The sequence below is a fragment of the Molossus molossus genome, unplaced genomic scaffold (assembly GCF_014108415.1).
Source record: "Molossus molossus isolate mMolMol1 unplaced genomic scaffold, mMolMol1.p scaffold_m16_p_7, whole genome shotgun sequence".
Lineage (NCBI taxonomy): Eukaryota > Metazoa > Chordata > Mammalia > Chiroptera > Molossidae > Molossus > Molossus molossus.
This window is the reverse complement of record NW_023425401.1, coordinates 61,462,575-61,485,977: the sequence shown is the minus strand read 5'-3', so window position 1 is coordinate 61,485,977 and position 23,403 is coordinate 61,462,575. Positions and strand designations below refer to the sequence as shown.

The window sequence follows — 23,403 nt, the reverse complement described above, 5'->3', positions numbered from 1 at the left end:
CTTCTCTCCCTATCCTGCACCCTTGCTGAGGACCTACATGCTCTTTGGGGCCACCCAGATCTTGCACAGCTGTTACTGTGCAGCAGACTCACTCTCTGAACCTCATGCCTGCTCCTTGGCTTGTTGCAGACCTGTGGAACGCCTCCAGGGGCCTCCTGTTCCAAGACTGAATGTGGCGGCCCCAACTGCAGAACTGACGAAGGACAGAAGAAGTGTGGGGGGCCTGGCTGTGGTGGTCTGGTCACTGCTGCACACAGTGCCTGGCAGAAAGCCATGGACTTTGACCGAGATGTCCTGAGTGCCCTGGCTGAGGTGGAACAGCTCTCCAAGATGGTAATTCAGGGAATGGCCTCAGTTTTTATTGTTTGTTTGCTTTCAATATGAAGTGAAGGATCAGAAAAAGAGAAATCAATTCAAAATGATAATTAAAATAAAAAGGGCATTTCACACCAAGAATGAAAGTTCAAGTTTGTGAGGTCAGGGAAAGAGATGAGGTTTTATTCATAGCTGTTTAAGAAATTTGCTCTCTTCTCATGACCAAAAAATTGAGAGGACCATGTTTCTTACCACGGGTGCCAGGTTATGAATACATCCAGCTGCACTGCAAAAATTGTATACTAAACTACTGACCATTTATTTTTCTAAAGTGATACATGAAGCATTAACTTCATATTAACTGAAACATTTATGTTGGTACCTATGAAAAAGACTAAAAAGGAACATTTTATAAGCCACCAAATATTTTGAAGGAGTTAAAAACAATTACAAAAAATTCATATGCTAGTCCTATCTATGTGAGAATACTATATAGGAATCTGTATACCTAATGCTTTCAGTCTGTAAAGGAATATAATACGGTTGAATGGGAGACACTTATTTCAAAAAGGCATGATTTCAAATGCTTGTTTTTCAAGAAAAAGTGAAGTTGTTCCCTGGGTAATTTGTCCCTCTTATTTAGGTCTCTGAAGCAAAACTAAGAGCAGATGAGGCAAAACAGAATGCACAAGATGTCCTGTTGAAAACCAATGCTACCAAAGAAAAAGTGGACAAGAGCAATGAGGATCTGCGAAATCTGATCAAGCAGATCCGAAACTTTTTGACGCGTAAGGAATTTTTTCATTTTACTTTTAGATATTTCTTCCTATCTTGGAATATAAAAGAATTTTATAAGAGTCTGTGTTTGAGAGGCCATAAATCAAATCTGTATTTTAGAGAAAATTAATTTCTGGCAGTGATAAAGTAACATTTCCAAAAATATATATATATATATATATATATATATATATATACTGTACACATATATAATACATATTTCCATGTTAAGAAATGTTTCCCTTTCTTAAATTTATATATGTGTATGTCAATAGTCTTCTCCAAATTTTATATAGATACAGACACACCTGATATGATACCCAAGTAGCAAAATAAGAGAGTAAATCATCCACTGTGAGAATTGAATTTGAAATTTGTTAGAGATTACATATAATGTCATTTGAACCTTAACTTGAAGTAGAGTTTATTTTGGCATTGCCCCCAAAACATTGTAATGCTTTTATTTACTGGATGTTATACCTATGGTTAGTTAGCTCTGTACCTTAAGTGTTTTGTAGAGAGAAAATCTCTAGAATTTGTGATCTAGCTTATAAGTACTGCTGGTCAATTTGAGTGTTATCACTAAGGATCATTTTGGCTACAAGTTACAGAAAATTCTCAACTTAATGAAAAAGATGTGTAACATAAGAAGTTTAGTAGTAGGAAAGCACCATGGTTCGAGGACCCATGTACTTGTCATCTTTCTGCTCTACCATTTTAAGCATATCAGCGTTGTTCTCAGGCTAGCTCCTCCTGGTTATAGGTGGCTGCTAAAGTTTCAGACTTTATATAAAAACACTTTAAAATATAATGGAAGAGGAGACCAGCAGTCCCTTTGTTTTATCTTTTATAAAGGAGAGAAGTATTTCCCAGAACCCTCTGAGCAGTCATCTCCATAAATCACACTGGCCAGAAATAAGTCCCATGCCCATGCATAAATGCCACTGGCAAATAGAATGGGACTACCATATTTGGCAGACTAATTCGGATTTATGTGGATGTCACTCATTCATAGAGTTGCTAGAGTCCAGAAGTTGGAACCGACTCAAGGGCACATAACACACACGATCGGGATTTAACTCTGAGTTGATAAGTTTCCCTTACCTTAGAGGTAGGTGCCTGAACAAAATCAGTATTCTGTTAGCAAGGAAAAAGGGGAAATGGCTAGCAAGTAAGGATCTAACAGTAATTACTAAAGATATCTTATGGAATATTCTGTGGGAGCCATTATTCAATGATGTATTTTCCTATACTTAAAACCTTAGGGGTCCATTTTCACAAGTTTTTAAAAAGGGTTAAAAATTAATGACATACTTAAAGCTTAACCTCTTTTGTTGTTTTTCACCTCCTTTCACATTTTACATTTGAAATTCTTTGGTTTCTGATAGATAATGATATCCTGATTCTCTCGCTTCTTTGGATTTTCTTTCTATAATTTCCTGAATCCAGAGAATTTATAAGGTATATCAACTCTTTATATCTACATTTACAGTAGTTGTCTACCTATTCTTTCAACCTCAATTGCAACTTGTCATTGCCTGTTAGGATCAAGTCTCAGCTTTCTACCCTGGCTTCTACTGTCTTCTACAATCTGAACCATTCACTCCACTCAACATTCTGCCCACATGGTTTCTCCATTCAAAGATGTCCTTTCTTCTTTCAGATACTTAACCTTCAAAACCTGATGGTTCCTCTTTCTCCACACACTCCCGAGTCCCCCAGCCTGCAGCACACTCCAGTCCTTATCTGCATTCCTCTCATGTGTGCAGCTTTCATCTCCCTCCGAGATGAGATGACAGACTCTTAACAGGAAGTGTGTTTTGTTTTGGTATAACCTCACCATGTAGATGACCAATAAGTGGTTGAATGAGTGAACCAAAAATGATTTTCACCTCTTTATGGGAACATCTTTGCTTTTCACAGAGGATGGTGCCGATTTGGACAGCATTGAAGCAGTTGCTAATGAAGTGTTGAAAATGGAAATGCCTAGCACCCCACAGCAGTTACAGAACTTGACAGAAGATATTCGGGAGCGAGTTGAAAGCCTTTCTCAAGTGGAGGTTATTCTACAGCAAAGTGCTGCTGACATTGTCAGAGCTGAAATGTTGTTAGAAGAAGCTAAAAGAGCCAGGTATCCGAAAATATCAATGGCATTGAGGGCAGCTTATTTGGTATATCTAGGCTGGAGTAAAAAAGCATTTGACCAACAGAAACTTCTAAGTCTCTCTGGGTCATTTCAGGAACGCTGTCCTTTAAAAGAAATATTCTTTTCTGAAAGAAATTACTTTTTTCATGTTCATATATAATGTCTCATTCTGTTACTCAGCAAAAGTGCAACAAATGTTAAAGTCACCGCAGACATGGTAAAGGAAGCTCTGGAAGAAGCAGAAAAGGCCCAGATCGCGGCAGAGAAGGCACTGAAACAAGCAGATGAAGACATCCAAGGAACTCGGAACCTGCTGACTTCGGTGAGATGTTACAATCATTATTTTATGTAGGTGAAAACACTCGCATGTACTATTTTATCAGAAAAGTAAAGGCATCTGATACTTAGAAAATTCTTACAACTGAACATTAAAGGATTCCTTTAATTTATATAAATTTGAACTATTCCCTTAGCACAGATGCTGAACGTGGCATGTTTTCAAAGAAGGGAAAGCACTCTTAAACACTGGAGCATTAAGCCCCTTTCACTTTCACCACTACAAAAGCTCCTGTTCTTTCATGAGATCCCATAGACTCTATTCAGTAGTGTGAAATATAATTTTAATTTCCAAGTCCATTGGTAGAAAACTCCTGCTATTATGAAGCAGCCCAAAAGCAACTTCATGGTTAAAACTAGTGACTTAAGATTTATGAGATGATCATTAATAAGATTATACTAGTTTTGAAAACAACTGAAAAGCAACACAGGTCAGAATGTCAGTTTCTAATGTCCATTCTAGAGGAACCTAATAAGAGATCTTAACATCTAAACAAAATGTTCAAAATGCATGGAAAATGTAATGCTTTTTATAAGCAAAATACTCTTAGAGACTACCAGATAACAAAAGAATTTTTCACGTGCATTTAATGCTTTAATTTTAAAAATCCTCTATCTCTTAAAGTAATGCAAACATAATTCTATTTCTTTTAAATCAGTTCTATAAGCAAATTTTTCCTTCCCATTTTAGGAAAGTTCATTTCTTTTATAAAATTGAGTGAAGAAAATTGATGACTCATTCAGTCCCTCCCCATCTTTGAAATTAGATGCTCCCAGTACTGCCAGCCATCTCAGGCAACCTCCCCTTAATGCTTACCAATACCTGGGAGATGGTCTTTCAACCTGCTTTTCCTGCCATTAATTAATATAAACCTCTCTCCCTTATTCTATCGCTTTCAGTGAAGACAGGCCTGGCAGTTCATCAGCCACTTTTCCTTCTTAAACTTGGAGCACCTATAAGGCCTTTTCCTTAGGCTTAATGGTCAAGTTTAGAAAATTATGTTTTCCACCAGGCTATGTTCCAACCCTGTAATTATTTTTATTTTTCTGTGTTTAGGTTTTTCAGATTTCTCGGTATGCTGCTAATATGAATAGTATTTCAGTGACTATAAAATTACTGTTTTGAAAAGCAACTTAAAAAATATTAATCAAATTATAGGTGAGGTATATTTGGCTTGATGATGCACGTTGATGATGGTAGTTCTGTTTCTCAGGGACTCTGGGGCACAGCAAATGTTTTAGGTTAGTGACAATCAGAATTAAAGACAACCTCTAACTAAACTATGCTAATGAAAAGCTAGTCAGAAACTGTTCACTCATAAAACTATAAAGTTTATCTCCTAAGCATTATAACTACTCTCAGAATTTTTTCTGTTAATTAATAGATAAGCTTTTAGGTTAAGAATCATTTGATTTGAAATACAAATTTTAGCGTATGTCTGTACTGAACCATTAGTTTCATTATGACCTTACTGTTATTCAGAGACAATTCTATGGAAATTGACCCATCCTTAAAAATCATTTTTAACAAAAAGTGAGTGCTGAGTGAAACTGGTTTTTCTATCATGGGCCAAATTTCTTGCTTTGGCTAGCTTTAAAACAAAAAGTCAATGTTATTTGTTATACTTTGAAATCAAATGTGGACTTTTCACCAGTTGCTCAGATGAGAGATTTTTTTCCTAAATAACTTTTCTATCAGTAACTGTTCATTCTTAAAAAGAATATTCCTGGTCTCCATGTTTTCAGTTATTAGCTAAAAACACCAAAATTAACTTTATAGGTTGTTTCTGAAGTGCCATAACCTCCACTACTAGAGTTTCATTTAAAGTATACAGAAAACTAAAGGTTTTTTAATTTTCCCACCCACACTAATTTGGCAATTTATGTGGAAATCCCTGTTCTCACATATGCTTATTTGTGGACACTGGCTACATTTTAAAGTGTCCTTAAAAATGCTTTTCAACACATCAAGCTGCCTGGGGATGATTCTTACTATAAAGAGAAGTTTTATGTGAATTTCTGCCTAGACCACCAGAAGTACCAAAAGAATAAAGTTAGTATGAGATGTAGCAAAGACCATTTAAAGATGGGCACTTTATGTAAACTTTTCTGAAAATTTTTTGTGTGCGTTAATCCTCACCCAAGGATTTTCTTCCATTGATTTTTTTTGTTTGTTTGTCAATCTTCACCCGAGGATATTTTTTCCATTAATTTTTAGAGTGGAAGTGGGGGAGGAGGAGGAGAGGAAGAGAAACATCAGTAGTTAGAGAGACACATCAATTGGTTGCCTCCTGCATCTTCTATTGATTTTTAGAAACTGGAATGGAGGGAGAGGGAAGGAGAGAGAGAGAAACATGGATGTGAGAGAGACACATCAGTTGGTTGCCTTCCGTATGACCCTGACTGGAGTCAGGGATTGAACCTGCAACCCAGGTACAAGCCCTTGACCAGAAATCAAACCCAAGATCCTTCAGTTAGTGGGTCAATGCTCCAATCACTGAGCCAAACCAGCCAGAGCCAAATTTTCTTTTCTTTTTGATAATTACTTCTTTTGGTCTACAGTAAAATGGCATATCAGTCTTTTTTTTTTTTTTTTTAGAGAGAGAGGAAAGGAGAGAGAGAAACATTGATATGAGAGAGAAATATTGATTGGCTGCCTCCTGCATGCCCCCTACTGGAGATCAACCCAGGCATGTGCCCTGACCAGGAATCAAACTGGGAATTGAACTGGGACCTCTCAGTCTATGGGATGACGCTCAATCCATTGAGCCACACTGGCCGGGCAGCATAGTGGTCTTTTACTCTCTGGTCCGCAGGCCAATTTTTTGTTTGTTTGTTTTTTGGTACATGCCCCTAGCAGGAACCGAACCCTGGACCATAGTGGTCTTTTAAATCTAACTTGAAACTTATGTTCACAATACTTCCTACCACTTCTTAAATTAATGCTTGCTGGATGATTGACACTATACTTTCAGATTGAGTCTGAAACAGCAGCTTCTGAGGAAACCTTGTTCAATGCCTCCCAGCGTATCAGCGAGCTAGAAAGGAATGTGGAAGAACTTAAGCAGAAGGCAGCCCAAAACTCTGGGGAGGCAGAATATATTGAAAAAGTAGTATATACTGTGAAACAAAGTGCAGAAGATGTTAAAAAGGTAAGTAAATCTTTGTAACTTCATGACTGTGTTGATCAAGGAGCAGCTAGTCTCCTCACTGCCTTCCTGGAATTAATAAGGACCGTGGCCCTAATATGGTTAGTCATCAGAAACATCCCAAATGGCTTATTCTGACATGGCAGTCTTTAAAGACACGGAAAAGAATGGGAGTGGTTATGAAAATATCCAATAAGCATGACCTAACAAACATGGATAGAGTTTAGAAAAATGAAATTAACTTAAGGGTGGGAGTCTTAAAACAAGCATATTGAGCATCTATTTCTGTATTTCAATCAGGAAGATCTTTATGGCATACAGTGGTTACCTGGCCCGTTGAGAAATCTTTAAAAGCAGTGTAGAAAAGGCTTACAGAGTTCATAACAGAGAACAAACAGCTAGCAGGAGGGGAACCAACACCTCAGCTCTTCTGCATTCATCTCAGATCGCCCCTCCTTTTCCCCCGCCACTTGCTTCTCACTGGAGGGCACTTTGTTTTGCAGAGAAAAATCTCACCTGACCCAGTTTTTTCACCAGAAACCAAGTAATTTCTAAATTGTATGGGCTTTATCTCCAAAGAAACCATTTTAAACTTTTGGGAAGCGTGTTGAAACTGTTAAATAAATAGCAGGAAGTTATAAACTGCAATTAATTTCAAAATTTGTCTTGGAATTACTTTGGCTTTTGGACATTATATAATAGTGACTACCCTCCAATTCTGGGTGAACAAAACAGTAAGAAATTTTCACTTCTATATCTGTCTTTTCCACTCTTTCCACTTGTTTTCGTTGGTTCTGAGAGCTTGAGTCACCCAAATAATCTTACAGAGCATTTTGCATAAATATGACATTTGATTACAATAAAGAGGAACAAAATCTCTTAACATTAAATTCCTATTATCAATGAGTATTGTTCAAAATATTTCTTAAAAGAATCACTTGTAACCATCTTTCCAAACCTTCACCGATTTCTCCTCTCAACCACCTACACATGCTATAATCTCACCTTTCCTTCCATTAAATCTCTTTCCGCTTGATTTCCTGGTATCAAGTCTCTACAAACCCTAAATTAGTCAAGAATCCAAAAGGTCCTCCTTCCATTTCTTCAACATGAGCCTCTTTTGAGGTCTAAATGTTTTGATATCAGTATATCTAATTTTGGGAAAATCTCTTACTCTCTACAATGTCTCCATACAAAAGTGCTAATAAGCAGGAGAGAGGACTTAGCCCTGTTAAAACTCCAAAATATTTTTTAAAATCATGTCAACATTGCATTTAATTCCATTATTACAAGAAAATGTTTTCAGTTATTTACCATTGAATAGCTAGAATCCCGAGTCCCCTTGATGGTGCCTTAATCCAGAATGCTTTGCTCGCTGTGCAAGTTAATATCTATGTGATCCAAGCTTGCCATGATTATACTAGATTCTGCTCTTAAATTTAATTGCTGACACTAACATTATCACTACTTTGTGTCTAATGCGGAACTGTAGACTCTGGATGGTGAACTTGATGAAAAATATAAGAAAGTAGAAAATTTAATTGTCAAAAAAACTCAAGAGTCAGCTGATGCCAGAAGGAAAGCTGAAATGCTACAAAATGAAGCAAAAACACTTCTGGCTCAAGCTAACAGCAAGCTGCAACTCCTGAAAGGTAGGTCTTTTCATTTAGGTTCATGCTTTTATAAAGTATTTTAAAATAAATACATCAATAGTGCTTTTATTTACAAGGTGAAAGTATATTCACTTTGTCTTAGGTGCTTAATAGAGCCTTATAACCAAAGATAATCAGTATTAGATTTTGAGATCATCATAGTATAATTTGCTCAGACTTTTTCTTTTTATCTATCACAGATTTAGAAAGAAAATATGAAGACAATCAAAAATATCTAGAAGATAAAGCTCAAGAATTAATAAGATTGGAAGGAGAAGTCCGTTCACTCCTAAAGGATATAAGCCAGAAAGTTACTATTTATAGCACCTGCTTGTAAGGAAGGAGGAAGGGCTATAAGATGGCTGAGGTGACCGAAGTAAAATAGCTACATTTTAAAACTGATTTACTGATCTTCAAAGTAAAACTCAAGGCCTATTTAATGTTTTTAATTGCCACATTTTGTATGGAGTTTAATAAAGTACAGTGCTTTTCTATAAATATGTTTAGTATAATTCTTAAATAGTTCCTTTTACTGATTTGGTGTTCATGAATCCCTTGAGCAAAGAATGTTATTTTCACTGTAAAGATAGATTTATAAACAAATTGATTGCCTCCATAGAGACCCTAATTTCTGTTGTCTGGTGTCTATATACAAGCTATTCCTCACCTGTTTGCTAGGTCAATAGCACCCATAAATCCACCCCAAATCACCTCCCAGTGATTTCTGAATAAGAAGGATCCATAGAGCCTGAGATACTTTCACAATTTCAGTGGCTGCTTAGCTGCTCATCTCCAAAACTCCCATAGTATTCACTTCCTCTAGGAAAGAGAATAAAAAGCATCAATTTTTAGAAAATTGTGGCTTTTAAGTTATTACCACCTAGAATAGATTCAAGATTGCTATGGGGAAGGTTTAAATTAAAGTGAGCCATGGGGGGAGGGAAGAGATAAACCACAGAACTTATATGCATGTATGCATAACCAATGGACATGGACAACAAAGCGGGGACAGGGTGGGAGGGATGGGGAGGAGGATTTCAATGGGGGAAAAAAAGGAAAACATCTGTAACAAAAATAATAGAAAAAAAAGTAAAATTAAAAAAAAATTTTTTGAAAAAATAACCAGAATTTACAGACATTGCTCCCTGCAGTTAAGCAGTGCTACTCAAAGTACAGAATAATGCTATAATTTCTCAGCTTTATACTGTATTGTAATTCACAAACCAAAAATTCTTGGTGCTGGACTTCCGGACTTCCAGTCAAGATAGCGATGTAGGTAAATATAATACTCGCCTCCTCCCCCAACCACATCAAAATTACAACTAAACTACAGAATGACCATCATTCAGAACCACCTGAAATCAAGTTGAATGCAAGTCCTACGACTACAAAATTAAGCTACGTGGAGACTGGTAGGAGGATTGGAGGAGAGGAAAGGCTGGTATCACACCCACCTGTGGTGGATACAACTCAGGAAGGATACCTCAGCTGTGAAGGTCCTCCCTGAGGAGCAAAGGGTCCCCGTCCCAAACTGGGCCCACCAGTTCAGGGTTCTACTGCTAGGAAGAGAAGTCCCCATAACTTCCAGTTGTAAAAACCAGCAGCAGTTGAGGTTGTGGGAGGCTGAGGTTCCTGGAGTCCCAGGCAGTTCCTCTTAAAGGGTCTAAGCACGAACTTAATCGGACTTGCTCCCTCCAGGTTCCAGTGTGAGGGAGGCAGCTTGAAAGGCACGAGAGACATACGGGAAAGAACTAAGTTTGACATCAGGGTGAGAGCTGAAGAGGCAACGCTCTCCGGGACAGACTTATTGGTGGAGGCCTTTCATGAGCCCTTCCCCCACAGGGCCTGAAGAAGATGGGTACCGTATCTGGGACTCCAGCAACCTGACTCACACTGCCTTGCCCTGGTGATTCCCTGAGGCCCTGCCCCACCCAAATTTTTGACCCACCCAAGCTATTTCCAGTGATTTTACCATAGGAAATGGCCTGTCTTAGCTCCTGCTTCAGATTTTCCTAAAATCTCAAAACAAGCAGCATCTGGCCTCAGTGAGCCCCATACAGTGATACCTCGGTTCTCGAACATAATTCGTTCCAGGAGGACGGTCGAGAACCGAATTGTTCGAGAACCGAAGCAATGAAACCACAAAGCGTGACTCTCTCCACAAAGCGTGACTCTCTCTCTGCACTCACACTGATGACGCAAGCAAGGCGCGCTGGGCCGAATGAACGCCATTCGGCTCAACTCGGCTCATCTCGGAAGTTCGAGTTCCAAATATTTGTTCGGATTCCGAGACAAAAGTTTCTCGAATCTCCTGGTCGAATACCGATTTGGTCGAAAACCGAGGCGTTCGAGAACCGAGGTATCACTGTACTTCTTGCTAAGTGGCCAAAGGCCTGGCACTAGCAGCAACCTACCTTGGTTCACAGCTTGGCTTTGCCTCCAAGCACAGCACAAAAAGCAGCCATCTGCCGATCACTTTGTAGCTTATGCCTGGTGGCCCCGGGGTAGAACACAGGCAGTGACTGACCTTGCCCCAGAGCCAACACACCCAGTGGACAGCTTCATACCATGGCAAAGCACCACCACCTAACCACCTCCACAAGCAACACACTCAAGGAGTAGACTCAGTGGGTACCAGAGCCCTAATGAAGCAAGTCTTGCTCTGTGTGGTGGGCCCCTGCATAGCTAATCCTCTAGGTTTGACAGAGGTCAGTGGTCACTGCCAGTTTTTGCAGCTGATCAACCTGAGTAAATCCCTCCCACTGACGTGCCAACAGCAATCAAAACTCAATTACAACAGAAGGATGTATAGTCCACATGAGGGGTGCACCTGAGGGCCCAGCTGGGGTGATCAGGGAGGCTGTGCCACCAGACCAAACAGAATACCTAATACAATAGTCCCCCCTACCAAGCCTAGGAGACATAGCAGCTCTACTTAATACATAGAAACAAACACAGGAAGCAGCCAAAGGGAGCAGACAAAGAAACATGTCCCAAATGGACAGAACTAAACTCCAGGAAAAGAACTAAACAAAATGGAGATAAGCAATCTAACAGATACACAGTTCAAAACACTGGTTATAAGGATGCTCAAGGAATTTAGTGAGGACCTCAACAGCATAAAAAAGGACCAATCAGAAATGAAGGATGCACTAACTGAAATAAATAATTTACAGGGAATCAAAAGTAATGCAGGTGAAGCCAAGAAGCAAACCATCGATTTGGAATATAAGGAAGCGAAAACACCCAATCAGAACAGCAAAAAGAAAAAAGAATCCAATAAAAATGAGGATAGTGTAAGAAGCCTCTCAGACAACTTCAAGCGTACCGACATTTGCACCATGGGAGTGCCTAAAGGAGAAGAGAGTAAGAAATTGAAAACCTATTTGAAAAAATGACAGAAAACTACCCTAACCTGGTGAAGGAAACAGACATGTAAGTCCAGGAAGCATAGCGAATCCCAAACAAGATGAACCCAAGAGGCCCCTACCAGGACACATCAACATCAAAATGTCAAAGGTTAAAGACAAAGAATCTTAAAAGCAGCAAGAGAAAAGTGGTTAGTTACCTACAAGGGAGCTCCCATAAGACTGTCAACTGCTTACTCAAAAGAAACTTTGCAGGCCAGAAGGGAGTGGCAAGAAATATTAAAAGTGACGAAAAGCAAGGACCTACAATCAAAATTCTCTATCCTGCAAAGCTATCATTTAGAATTAAAGGACATATAAAGAGCTTCCCAGACAAGAAAAAGCTAAAGGAGTTTATCACGACTTAACCAGTATCATATGAAATACTGAAGGATCTTCTTGAAGGAGAATACCAAAAATATGAACAATAAAATGGCAAAAAATACATATCAACAACTGAATCTACAAACAAAATGAACAAGCAAAACAGAATTTTTTGTTGGTTGTTAGATGGGAGAGGGGTTGGGGAGATGGGCAAAAAAGGTGGAGGGGTTAAGAAGTACAAAGTGGTTGTTAGACTGATGACCCTCAAAGGGATGGGTGAGCATGGGAAGTGATAAACCAAAGAACTTCTGTGCATATATGCATAACCAGTGGACACTGACAACAGTGTGGGGAAGGCAGGAGGGGGGGTGGTAGTGGGGAGGAGGGCATCAGTGAGGGGAGAGGAACATCTGTAATACTTTCAACAATAACAGTAAGTTAAAAAAAATAAAAAGAAAAAAAGATTCTCTGCTAGGATCTGTAGGTGAGACCAAAACAATCATATGACAATCACTTATAAAAGGGTGAAGAAAATAGCTGGAATACAGTTGCCAAGCCTGTCAACTTTATAGTGGAGCTAGCTAGATAACAGAACAAACCCTATTGATTTTTTTTTTTTTTTTAACACGTTCTTCTTAGAGCAAGACTATTCTTGTGTATTACCTAACAACCACCCACACATCCAACACAGCTGCATTTGAAGCTGGGCCTGAACAAAAGTTATGTAAACAGCTGTGATTTAAACAAGTCAACTTCCCTCTGGTTCAAGGCAATTATTTGTCACTTTTATTTATTTTATTCATTGATTTTCAGAGAGACGGGGAGAGGGAGAGAGAGAAACATCAATAAGAGAGAACATTGGTTGGCCGCCTTTTGCATGCCCCCCCACTGGGGATGAGGCCCACAACTTGGGCATGTGCCCTGACCAGGGACTGAACTGGCGAGCTCTTGGTGCATGGGTTAATGCTCAACCACTGAGCCACACCAACCAGGCTTGTCACTTTTATTTAGGTAGAAATCCTAGTGACAAACTAAGTGGTCATACCTCCTCATCTACTAGAGCATCTAGTATCTTTCTTCCCCTAAGATTTTACTTAAAATAGAAACCATCACTACTCCCCATTCCTTTATAGCTAAACAACTAAAGATCTCATTTTGAAACTACCAATTTTAATCAGCTTAATGAACTGAACAACTAACTCGGCCCTACCTTTCACAAGCCAAGAAAATATTGCAGACTTGGTAAATAGTAAGTGAACATTTAAAATTTGTTTTATATCAGTCCCACACCCCAATAAATTTGCATCCCCATTCTGAATGGGAACCCTTAAAGTTGAATTTAACTATTATTTTGTGTCTCTGTCAATGTAAGAAACATTCAAATCTGTGAAAAATGTTTATAAGTTTATTTGAGCCAAAACTGTCACCAATTGCTAGGAAGAAAAACCTCAATGGATTGAGATAATGCTCCAGAAAATAGTAGTTTTGCATCTTATTTAATACATTACAATCAAAAGAGCAGACACAGGTGAGTTACATGAAATGCACTGGTGAAAGATTAGGGAGGTGGGAAAAAGCAAAGCAGGAAAACCTCTGGGACTGGATGAAAAGTAAAATGATAGACACATCTTTTACATAGGTGGGTACAGGATAGCTAAGTCAACAATCAACTCAATGAGGGAATTTGTGGTCTCTGCAGAGTGGTGCCTGAGCTTTGAGGGATCCAGAGACAGGGAAATTACTTTGACATTCCAAAGATAGGTTATTGTAGATGCAAAAAGACAACAAATTGGCTCAGTTAAGGTAAAGATTGACCTTTGTCAGGGAATATGCCAGCCTAGGACAAGACATAAACTGCTTTTAGTTTAAAAGTTTTAATTTCAGACCATCCTTTGTGGTTACTTTAGGTCTTTGGAGTTTGCAAGGCTGCCATGCAGGCCTTACCTGAGCTTGTCATGTTGCTATATGGCCCCTTTTCATCCACATCTCTATAGTTAGGGCTTCACATTAAATTATATTTCATTATTTCCTAATTAGAAACTTTTCCCCTAGAGTAGAAAACATATTTAAGAATTAAATAAACTAGCACTTCACATAAAATTGGGATTTCAGATTTTTAGATGCAGTCATTTCAATAATGGGAAATAGCACATATCAGACCAACCTTCCTGCTGATCACAATTACAAACTCTGAATTAAATGTTTTTCCTCCCCTAAAGTAACAATACTAGATAAAAACCAAGTAGACAGAAGGTAGAGGGGAGGTGACACTCAAGATTAAGATTAGCACTGGATGAAACTCCCATTTCTAACAACTTTTCACTTGACGGGCAATCCCAGTAGGTGGCAACTTGGGCAGAAGCCATGTTTTACCGGTTAAAGACTTGGAGGACAGCCCTGGCTGATTCAGCTGGTGGCCTGTGAACTGAAGGGTTGCAGGTTCAATTCCGGTCAAGGGCACATACCTGAATTGCAGATTTGATCCCTGACCCTGGTTGAGATCATGCGGGAGGAAACCAATCAATGCTCTCTCTCACATTGATGTTTCTCTCTCTCTCTCCCTCACTCCCTTCCACTCTATTTTTTAAAAATCAATTGAAAAATATTCTTAGGTGAGGATTAACCAACCAACCAACAAACAATAAGAGTTGGAGGATAGAATTTAGGGAAACCACAGCAACTGAAATAGGGAAATGCCAGAAAAGAGAAGCACAGGAAAGCACCCCCCCCCCCACTGCAATTATGTATACACTTGGCCTAATCTCTGGTTGACCAGTAAACTACACATACATGAAACAGACTTCAGGCATCCAAGTAAAAGTAAAACAAATGAGTGGAGATCTCAGCTGCTGTCTCCCACAAAGACAAGTTTGGAGTGGAGATCAGCCAAGTTAACTGCCTACTAAAACTAAAATTCAGATGTATGTAACACAATCCAGAGTCTTTACATTGTATCATTTATAAGAATCATATACAATCCAGAACCACTGGACATAATAAGTAAAAGGAAAATGTGAGCCATATATAATACAATTAAAACTTGAAAAGTAATACTAAAGATTCTCCTTTTAGATATGATCAACTGATGTATCTTATTCTATATAGCTCTCTACTGATAAATTACATTCTCCAAACTTTCCTTAAGACTATAATAACCTTGCCCAGCTGGTGTGGCACAATGGTTGAGCATCAACCCATGCATCAAGAGGTCACGGGTTCAATTCCCGGTCAGGGCACATTCCCAGGTTGTGGGCCCCATCCCCAGTGCGGGATATGCAGGAGGTGGCCAATCGATGTTCTTTATCATTGATTTTTCTATCTGTGTGTCTCTCTCTCCCTTCCTCTCTCTCTAAAATCAATTAAAAACAAATTTTTAAAAAAAGACAACTGCCGTCTCTCTTGGCATGCTGGGGGATGGTGCAATGCAATGAACTACAGACACCGCTTGTAGTGAGGGGGAGCATTACAAGGGAGCGAAAGCTCCAGATCTCTGGATGTAGCCCAATTTATTTGCAAAGTAGTTCCCCAGGTTACATGGTGTTTTAGGTAATTATTTCCTTCAGATGGCGTTTCTGTTGACCATACAGCCAAGCCCAGTATATTTCCTGTCTCTCACTTTTTTCAGCAGAGAAACATCAAAGGACATACAAAAAAAACAACAAAAAAACATTCTCACCTGGGCTTTCTTGCCCATTGTTCCTTTTGGGGGTGGTGTTCCTGCCCTTTGACATGAAAACCTTATCTATTCACATATATACAATACACTCAGTTCAGAAGGGTGGTGTTCCTATCCTCCAGGCAAACCTTATCTATCCACAGGCATACTTTGATCCTTGGCTGGCCAGATCAAGGTTACATTTTGTTCATCCACCAAAGCCCCAACCCTACAACAATGACCTCTAAATTGCAATCAAGTGAATATGTAGTTTGTATATTTAGACTATTTAAAAGTATTTTTTTTTTTTTTTTGATTTTTAGAGAGAGAGAGAAACAACAATGAGAGAGAACACTGACTGGCCACATCCTGCATGTCCCCCACTGGGGATCAGGCCCATAACCTGGGCATGTGCCCTGAACGGGCATTGAATCAGCAACTTCTTGGTGCATGGGTTGATGTACAACCACTGAGCCACACCGGCCGGGTGCATATTTTAGACTTTAAGACAGTTTATTTTCCTCTTTAAATTTATACTATCCCAGATTTGAGAACTACTTAATCTAAAATGATTTTTTTTTAAAATATAATCCTCACCTGAGCATCTTTTATCTATTTATCTTCAGATACAGTGGGAGAAAGAGAAAGGGAGAGAGAGAAACATCAATGTGAGAGGGACACATCAACTGGTTGCCTCCTGCACAACTCCAACCAGGGCCAGGGATGAACCACAACCGAGGTATATGCCGTTGGCCAGAATCAAACCCAGGACTCATTGGTACACGGGCCGATGCTCTACTGCTGAGCCAACCTGGCCAGGGCTAAAATGATTCTTTAGTTAATATATACAAAAGCCTATCTGTCATTTAACACTGTTATTTAAATATTTCAAGAAATGATCAACTTAAATATTTACCAAATAAAAGTTTTTGGCAGTCTTTAAAGAAACAGTCATTTACCCAGCCAAGAACATAATGAAATCTACATAGTAAAAGACAGCAGATTAAAGATCCCAAAAGTATAAGCTAAACAGCCTGGCCAGTGTGGCTGAGTAGATTGAGCATCATCCCATAGACTGAGAGGTCCTAATTCGATTCTTGGTCAGGACACATGCCCAGGTTGCAGGCTTGGTCCCTGGTAGGGGGCGTGCAGGAGGCAGCTGACTGATGTTTCTCTCTCTCTTTCCGTTCCTCTCTAAAAAATCAATACAAACACTTTTTTTTTTTTAAAAGTACAAGCTAAACATTTAGTAGGTATCACTAAAACAGATGGAAGGGTAAATGACCTTTTAAATGCTTTAATACTATGATGTGGGGAAAAGATACATCCAGGCTTATAAGAGCTATAATAGAGTGTAAGCCCTGGTCAGGTGACTTAGTTGGTTGGATCGTCATCCCATACACCATATTTTGAGTTTGATTCTTGCTCAAGGTACATACCTAGGTTGTTGGTTCAATCCCAGGTTGGGCGTGTATAGGAAGGCAATTGATGGATGTTTTTCTCACACTGATGTTTCTCTCTTTCCCTTCCTTTCTCTCTCTAGACCCTCACCTCCACCCCCCAAAAAACATATTCTTCGGTGAGGATTTAAAACAAAAGAATTAAGCTTACAACAGAATATTATGCAGCATGGATGGACCTGGAAATTATTATGCTAAATGATAAGCCAGTCAGAGAAAGACAAGTGTCACATGATACCACTTATATGTGGAATTGAGTGAACAAAATAAACTGATGAACAAATAGGTCCAGAACCATGGAAGTATAGAACAGACTGACAGATCTCAGAAGGAAACAGGAGGGGGGGTGGCAGAAAGAGGTTAACCAAAGAACTTACATGCATATGTGCATAGTCCACTGACATACACAATAGTGCTGTGAAGGCCTGGGGTGGGGTGGGAGGCCGGTTGAAGGGGAAAAAGAAGGGAAATGTGGGGGACATCTGTAATCCTCTCAACAATAAAAAAAAATATTAAAAATACACACAAGCAGCAGTCATAAAAGAATTCAGACCATCTTGATATCCATTTAGAATAAATGAATATTTAAGAAATGTTTATTTTCACATCTTCATTTCCCACTGTAATACATGAGTTGCTATTTAATATTTGAATTTAGCAGATATACCTCCTTAATTTGGTTAATTATATACTTCAGACTACACACCTCAATGGTACCTTAAAAATTTAAACACATAAATTCTACCTCTAAACTGCAAGAATTGGGGATTTAATAAACCAATGAGAGACAATCATTTTTATTTACAAGAGTTCAGTTCATACATATTTAAATCTTATTCTAAGGACTGACTCATGTCCAATATGAAAACCAAGTTTAAAATAACTTGATGACTTTGCTTCAAACACAGCTGGTCACATACCATAATCTAACTCCATCCATGTCACGTAATAGGTAAATCCAACTTTCCTGTACCAGAGATAAAAGCTACTTAACATACACTCAGGGAGGCTGAACCTTTCACAAAGAGCATAGAAATAGGCATTGAATTAATTTTCCAGGGTGTTACTATAAGTAGCTTTTCCTTTTGCACTATGAATGTACTAAAACAAAATATTACATTTATTTAAAATATATATATGAGAGCATTCCATTCTGTCCAAATCTATTAAATACCTTCCAAAAATTTCACAATTCAGTCCTAGAAATTCTTGGAGCTATGAGCATATCCTGTTCAGAAATGTGATCTCTATAAAAACTCCCAGGAAATTTCAGGAAAATATATATAATCTTCTAATTTAAAAGTTGATGGATTTGCCAAATGATGCAGCCAGGTTTGCTTCTCTAAAAGCTTCTGATAAGGTCTACAAGGGAAGAAATTTAATATTAAAAATCAAGGACTTGTGAGTCAGAAGAAAATTTAGTACCCATTAATTGTTATGTTGTTAATAATTACCGGATGCGCATGACAGACTCTAGCTATATCTTCACAGGATGCTCCATATTCCAATGCAAGAGCAGCTTCATTTACCATTTCACCAGCACCCTTTAAAATAGTAAGCCAAGAAGTAATTTAATTCCATAGCAAAAACAACTACACACTAATGGGACAGATTAGTTGTAGCAGTTAATTAACTTCCTCTAGTCAGGAAAAGCTTAACTAACTTCCTCTAGTCAGGAAAAGCTTAATAGAAAAGGTGGCACAGCCTGGCGGGTGTGGCTCACTGGTTGAGCATCGACCCATGCACCAGGAGGTCGCTGGTTCAATTCCTGGTCAGAGCACATGCCCAGGTTGTGGGCCTGATCCCCAGTGGGGGGGGCATGCAGAAAGCACCCAATCGATGTTCTCTTTCATCGATGTTTCTATCACTCTCTCCCTCTCACTTCCTCTCTCTCTAAAATCAATAAAGAAAAAAGAAAAGGTGGCACAGAAGTCAAGAGCTTGGGCTCTGGATTCAAATCATACTACTACCTCAACCACTTAATTCCACTTATTTGCCTCAAAAATGAGAACAGTGATTCCTACCCCCAGAGTTGTGAAAATTAAAGTTAATTCATGTACTTAGGAAAAATTACAGAGTAAGCACTCAAATGTTCTATTATCATTACCATCACATCAGATACATAGGGGGAAGGCGTGCTTCAGATTCAGTGGTAGAAAAGGCTTCTCCTAGATTCTAAGACTTAGAAGGTAACTCTTGAGCTGAGACATAAATAATAAAGGAGCCAATGACACAAAGATCTAGAAGCAGACCATTCTAAGCAAAGGGTACTACTATAAACACAAAAGCTCTAAAATGGAAAAAAGTATGACCTGTTATGAAATTGAGAGAAGGCCCATGAGACAGGGAATTAACAACCAAAAAGAGTAGAAAAAGATGAGATCAGAAAGGTAGGCAGGTCCAGATTTAGTGAGGACTTATGTGGAAGTCTGCAGTTGAAAAGAACCATTGGTGAGTTATTAAGCAGGCACACGGATAATCACAGCTGTAGTGTGGAAAGCAGAGGATATGGTGGGATACTGCTGGTACCATATTCAAATTTTACTGGTAAATATAACCTCAGAATGTAAACACCTGGTGATTTTAAATCAATCTACTAAATAGCAATGCTTTCCAAAATTCCTAATATAATTTCTGGTTTTACAATACTCACTGGTCCTAGAATATGTGCTCCCAATACTCTGTCTGTTGATTTCTGCCCAAGAATCTTCACCATGCCATCTGTGTCAGCATTTGTCTTAGCTCTGCTGTTAGCAGCAAATGGAAATTTCCCAACTTTATACTCAATACCCTGTAAGAGAGAAAATGACAACCTACATCAACTCTGAAAAAGTTTATCCCATTAGTGAAATCATCTACCATTTGTTCAGAAAATAAATCCCAAGAAAGTATTCTTCACAGAACATATAGAAGGAAATACCAAAAAGCTCATTAATGAAATATATTTTGCTATAAACACAAGCAAATGAAAATCTTGGTCTATCTGTGTATATTTCAAAGCCAAAAGGAAAAGCTTTGGAAATACTGGTTTTTGAATACAGGCAAGTGAATGATCTCCTTCATGATACTGAGGAAAAAATATATAAACTAAAGTATAATGTTCTACATAATAATTAAAATGCAGTAATATATCACTTGGCTGGTGTAGCTCAGTGGCTGAGCGTCGACCCATGCACCAAGAGGTCACCAGTTTGATTCCGGGTCAGGGCACATGCCCAGGCTGTGGGCTCGATCCCCAGCAGGGGGCATGCAGGAGGCAGACAATCAATGGTTCTCTCTCACATCAATGTTTCAATATCTTTCTCCTTCTCCCTTCCTCTCTCTAAAAATCAATAAAAATATAATTTTAAAAATACATATATTAATAAAATAATTCTCAACCGTGTCACTAACTCAATTCACACACTGAAGTAAAACTACCCTACTTCAGTATTACCTCTTCTTTCAATTGCTCCTCTGATTTGCCAACCCAAGCCACTTCAGGGTGTGTGTATATCACTGATGGTACACAATTATAGTCAATGTGCACAGCACCACCAGCCATTCCTTCAACACAGATAATGCCTTCATCTTCTGCTTTGTGAGCCAGCATTGGACCAGCCACCACATCACCAATAGCATAGATACTACAACAGAGGTCAAAAGAAACAGTAAACTTCTGAAATCACAGATACTCATCTTCAGTTATGCCATGTTCATAAAATTAAAAGCTTCTAGTTATTAAGTCACCAAAAAAATTATATTAAATACTGGGTTCTAATTTTAGGTAATGAAAAAATTCAATTAATTATTTTGCTTTCATATATAATTTAGTATTCTCCCCCAAAGTCAATGTACTTTTTAAGCATGACAGAAATCTTTTCAAAGTAGAGTTTACATAAACTTTAAAATTATTGAAAAAGCAGATTACTATGCAACTTACTTTGGAATTTTAGTTTGGAATCTGGAATTGACTGGAATTCTACCTTTAGGATCTAGTTCGATGCCCAGTTCTTCTAGTCCCAAATTTTGAGTAAAAGGTCGTCGGCCAATGCAAACCAAGAGTACATCACAAGTGATAACTTCAGCTTTACCACCAGAAGCAGCTTCAATACTAGATAATGAACAGTGTTATAACTGTTAAACCCACATCTACATAAATAGCTGATAGACTCAGAAATTTTAAGACCAGATATTTCTCAAGTATTGTGTAAGTTTATTTTATTATAAATATAACAAGGATCAGACAATGAAAAAATGTACGTATTCTCTTGAGGTCTATCACTAACATCTTACAAAAACAGACAGTGTAACATGGGTTAAGAACATAGGTCTTAGAATAAAAAAGATTCAAGTACAAGCAATGACTCTGTCACTCACTAACTGGGTGACCTGAGGCAAGTTATTTCATTATATTATAAAAGTGTTTAATAAACAGAGTGCCAGGCATAAGGTAAGCAATCTAATTAATATTACTGATTGCCCCAAATACCTGTCTAAAAATACTGAATTAATTTTACTGAATGTTGGGAGTTCAAATTTTTCTGAACGTATATTATGAAAAAGTACATTACATCGAAAAGAACACTGGATTTAATTTTTCTACCAGCAACTTAATTACAAATTTCAATAGGCTGATTTAATAAACAATACCAAGTTATACTAAGCAATAAAATGGTCCTTAATTATAAAATAATATAATATTATAAAATTACAAAATACTAAAAAAATTAACGTTTTTCTTAAAGAAAAAGACAAGGATATCATATCTAAATCAAATGTAGTACACTTACGAAACATCAATTTTTCCATCTGACTTCTTGGTAGCACCAGTAACTTTTGTATTCAATTTAAATTTAAATCCTTGCTTTTGAAGGATGCGTTGAAAGTTTTTGGATATCTCCATATCAATTCCAACTCCACCAACATGTCCCAAAAACTCAACAGCTGTCACATCTGCACCAAGTCTTTGCCAAACTGAACCCTACAAATAACAATAAAGAAATCATAAAAGTAAAGATTTTGTTTACTGAATAATATAGGAAATGCTTACTGAATTACATTAAATAATTTATTATAAGAAATTTTCTTTTCTTAATATGTTCCTATTAGAGGCTCTGGGTTTAAGAGTAACACTGTGATAAATATAACTTATTATTTTCTATTCGCTCTAGTCATTCAAAACTTATTGAGCACCTACTATATGCTAGGCACCATTTTAGGTGCTAGGCATACATTGCTTCAGGAACCTTATATCCTGGAAGAGGAAACAAGTAAAAATCATAATGAGGATAGTAAAGTGCTATGAGAAAAATAAAGCAGTAAGTAGAGCTAAGACTACTGAAAGGAAAGGAACTGCAATTTTAAATAGCATGAGTGGGGGAAGGCCTCACTAGCAGCCACATCTACACAAAGACTGGAAGAGAAGGCATGAACTATACAAGTAACTGGTCCAGGAAGAGAGGAACAAGTGGGAAGGACAGTCCTGAGGAGGAAGAAGTAGCCTCGTAATGCTACTAATTACTAATGCTTGCAAAATATTAATCTGGCTTCTTATTTTATTTTCTCAACAGAGAAATGTTTACTTTTTCATTCAAATTATAATTTAAACTGAATGCTGATTTTTTAAAAAGAGATTTTAACAATTACAACTTCTGAATACTTACATGTGAAACTGGAAAGAGAACATAAGTAACAAGCATACAGAAAAATTAACTCAGAATAGATCATGGACCTAATGTAAAACACAAAACCAAAAAACTTCTACTTTGTGATCTTGAGTGACACAAAGCTTTCTTAACGACAACATCAAAAGCATAATCCATAAAAGAAAAAAATGTATAGAAATTATAGAAATTATTCCTTCTCAAAGTTGAAAACTCCTCAAAAGACAATACTAAAAACACAGAAACAAGACAGTAACATCAGCATCACAGCGTGAGAAGACTCCTTGGTTTTCCCCTTGATGTTAGAAGTTGGACAACTAAAATTCAACAAATGATTCCCTGCTCAACACACAAACATGTCTGAGAGATCTATGCATCAAGACATCTGAAGGTGGATACAGTAGAACAAGCATGGAAGGCAGGAGGGGAGAAGAACAGAGATAGGGCTACTGATGTAGTCTAGCACCTGCTACAGCCTCAGGTGATGCAGTAGCATGGAAGGAGTCAGAATGCAGCCCTAACACGGTAGCCCACAGA

At 38.0% G+C, this 23,403-nt stretch overlaps 2 protein-coding genes across 3 annotated transcripts in view; one reads left to right on the top strand and one right to left on the bottom strand.

Moving 5' to 3' along the window:
• Window positions 1–8,866, top strand: part of LAMB1 (laminin subunit beta 1) — a 72,712-nt gene extending 63,846 nt beyond the window's left edge. Inside the window, exons 27-33 of the mRNA XM_036247270.1 lie at window positions 130–333; window positions 959–1,103; window positions 3,016–3,223; window positions 3,419–3,560; window positions 6,550–6,726; window positions 8,216–8,375; window positions 8,576–8,866. Of these exons, the coding sequence (XP_036103163.1) occupies window positions 130–333; window positions 959–1,103; window positions 3,016–3,223; window positions 3,419–3,560; window positions 6,550–6,726; window positions 8,216–8,375; window positions 8,576–8,712 (1,173 nt within the window). The 3' untranslated portion in view covers window positions 8,713–8,866. The remainder of the gene's footprint in view (window positions 1–129; window positions 334–958; window positions 1,104–3,015; window positions 3,224–3,418; window positions 3,561–6,549; window positions 6,727–8,215; window positions 8,376–8,575) is intronic.
• Window positions 8,867–14,065: 5,199 nt separating this feature from the next.
• Window positions 14,066–23,403, bottom strand: part of DLD (dihydrolipoamide dehydrogenase) — a 35,150-nt gene continuing 25,812 nt past the window's right edge. Inside the window, exons 9-15 of one of the 2 annotated variants that reach the window (XR_004957359.1) lie at window positions 21,994–22,184; window positions 21,144–21,314; window positions 20,658–20,847; window positions 19,875–20,012; window positions 18,676–18,765; window positions 18,396–18,583; window positions 14,066–14,154 (exon numbers count right to left, since the gene is read on the bottom strand). Coding sequence is in view for 1 of the 2 variants with exons in the window: in XM_036246992.1 (XP_036102885.1) it covers window positions 18,518–18,583; window positions 18,676–18,765; window positions 19,875–20,012; window positions 20,658–20,847; window positions 21,144–21,314; window positions 21,994–22,184 (846 nt within the window). In the remaining variant the exon portion in view is untranslated. Of the gene's footprint in view, window positions 14,155–18,022; window positions 18,584–18,675; window positions 18,766–19,874; window positions 20,013–20,657; window positions 20,848–21,143; window positions 21,315–21,993; window positions 22,185–23,403 lie in introns of those variants that run through there. The other variant, XM_036246992.1, reaches the window with a different exon arrangement.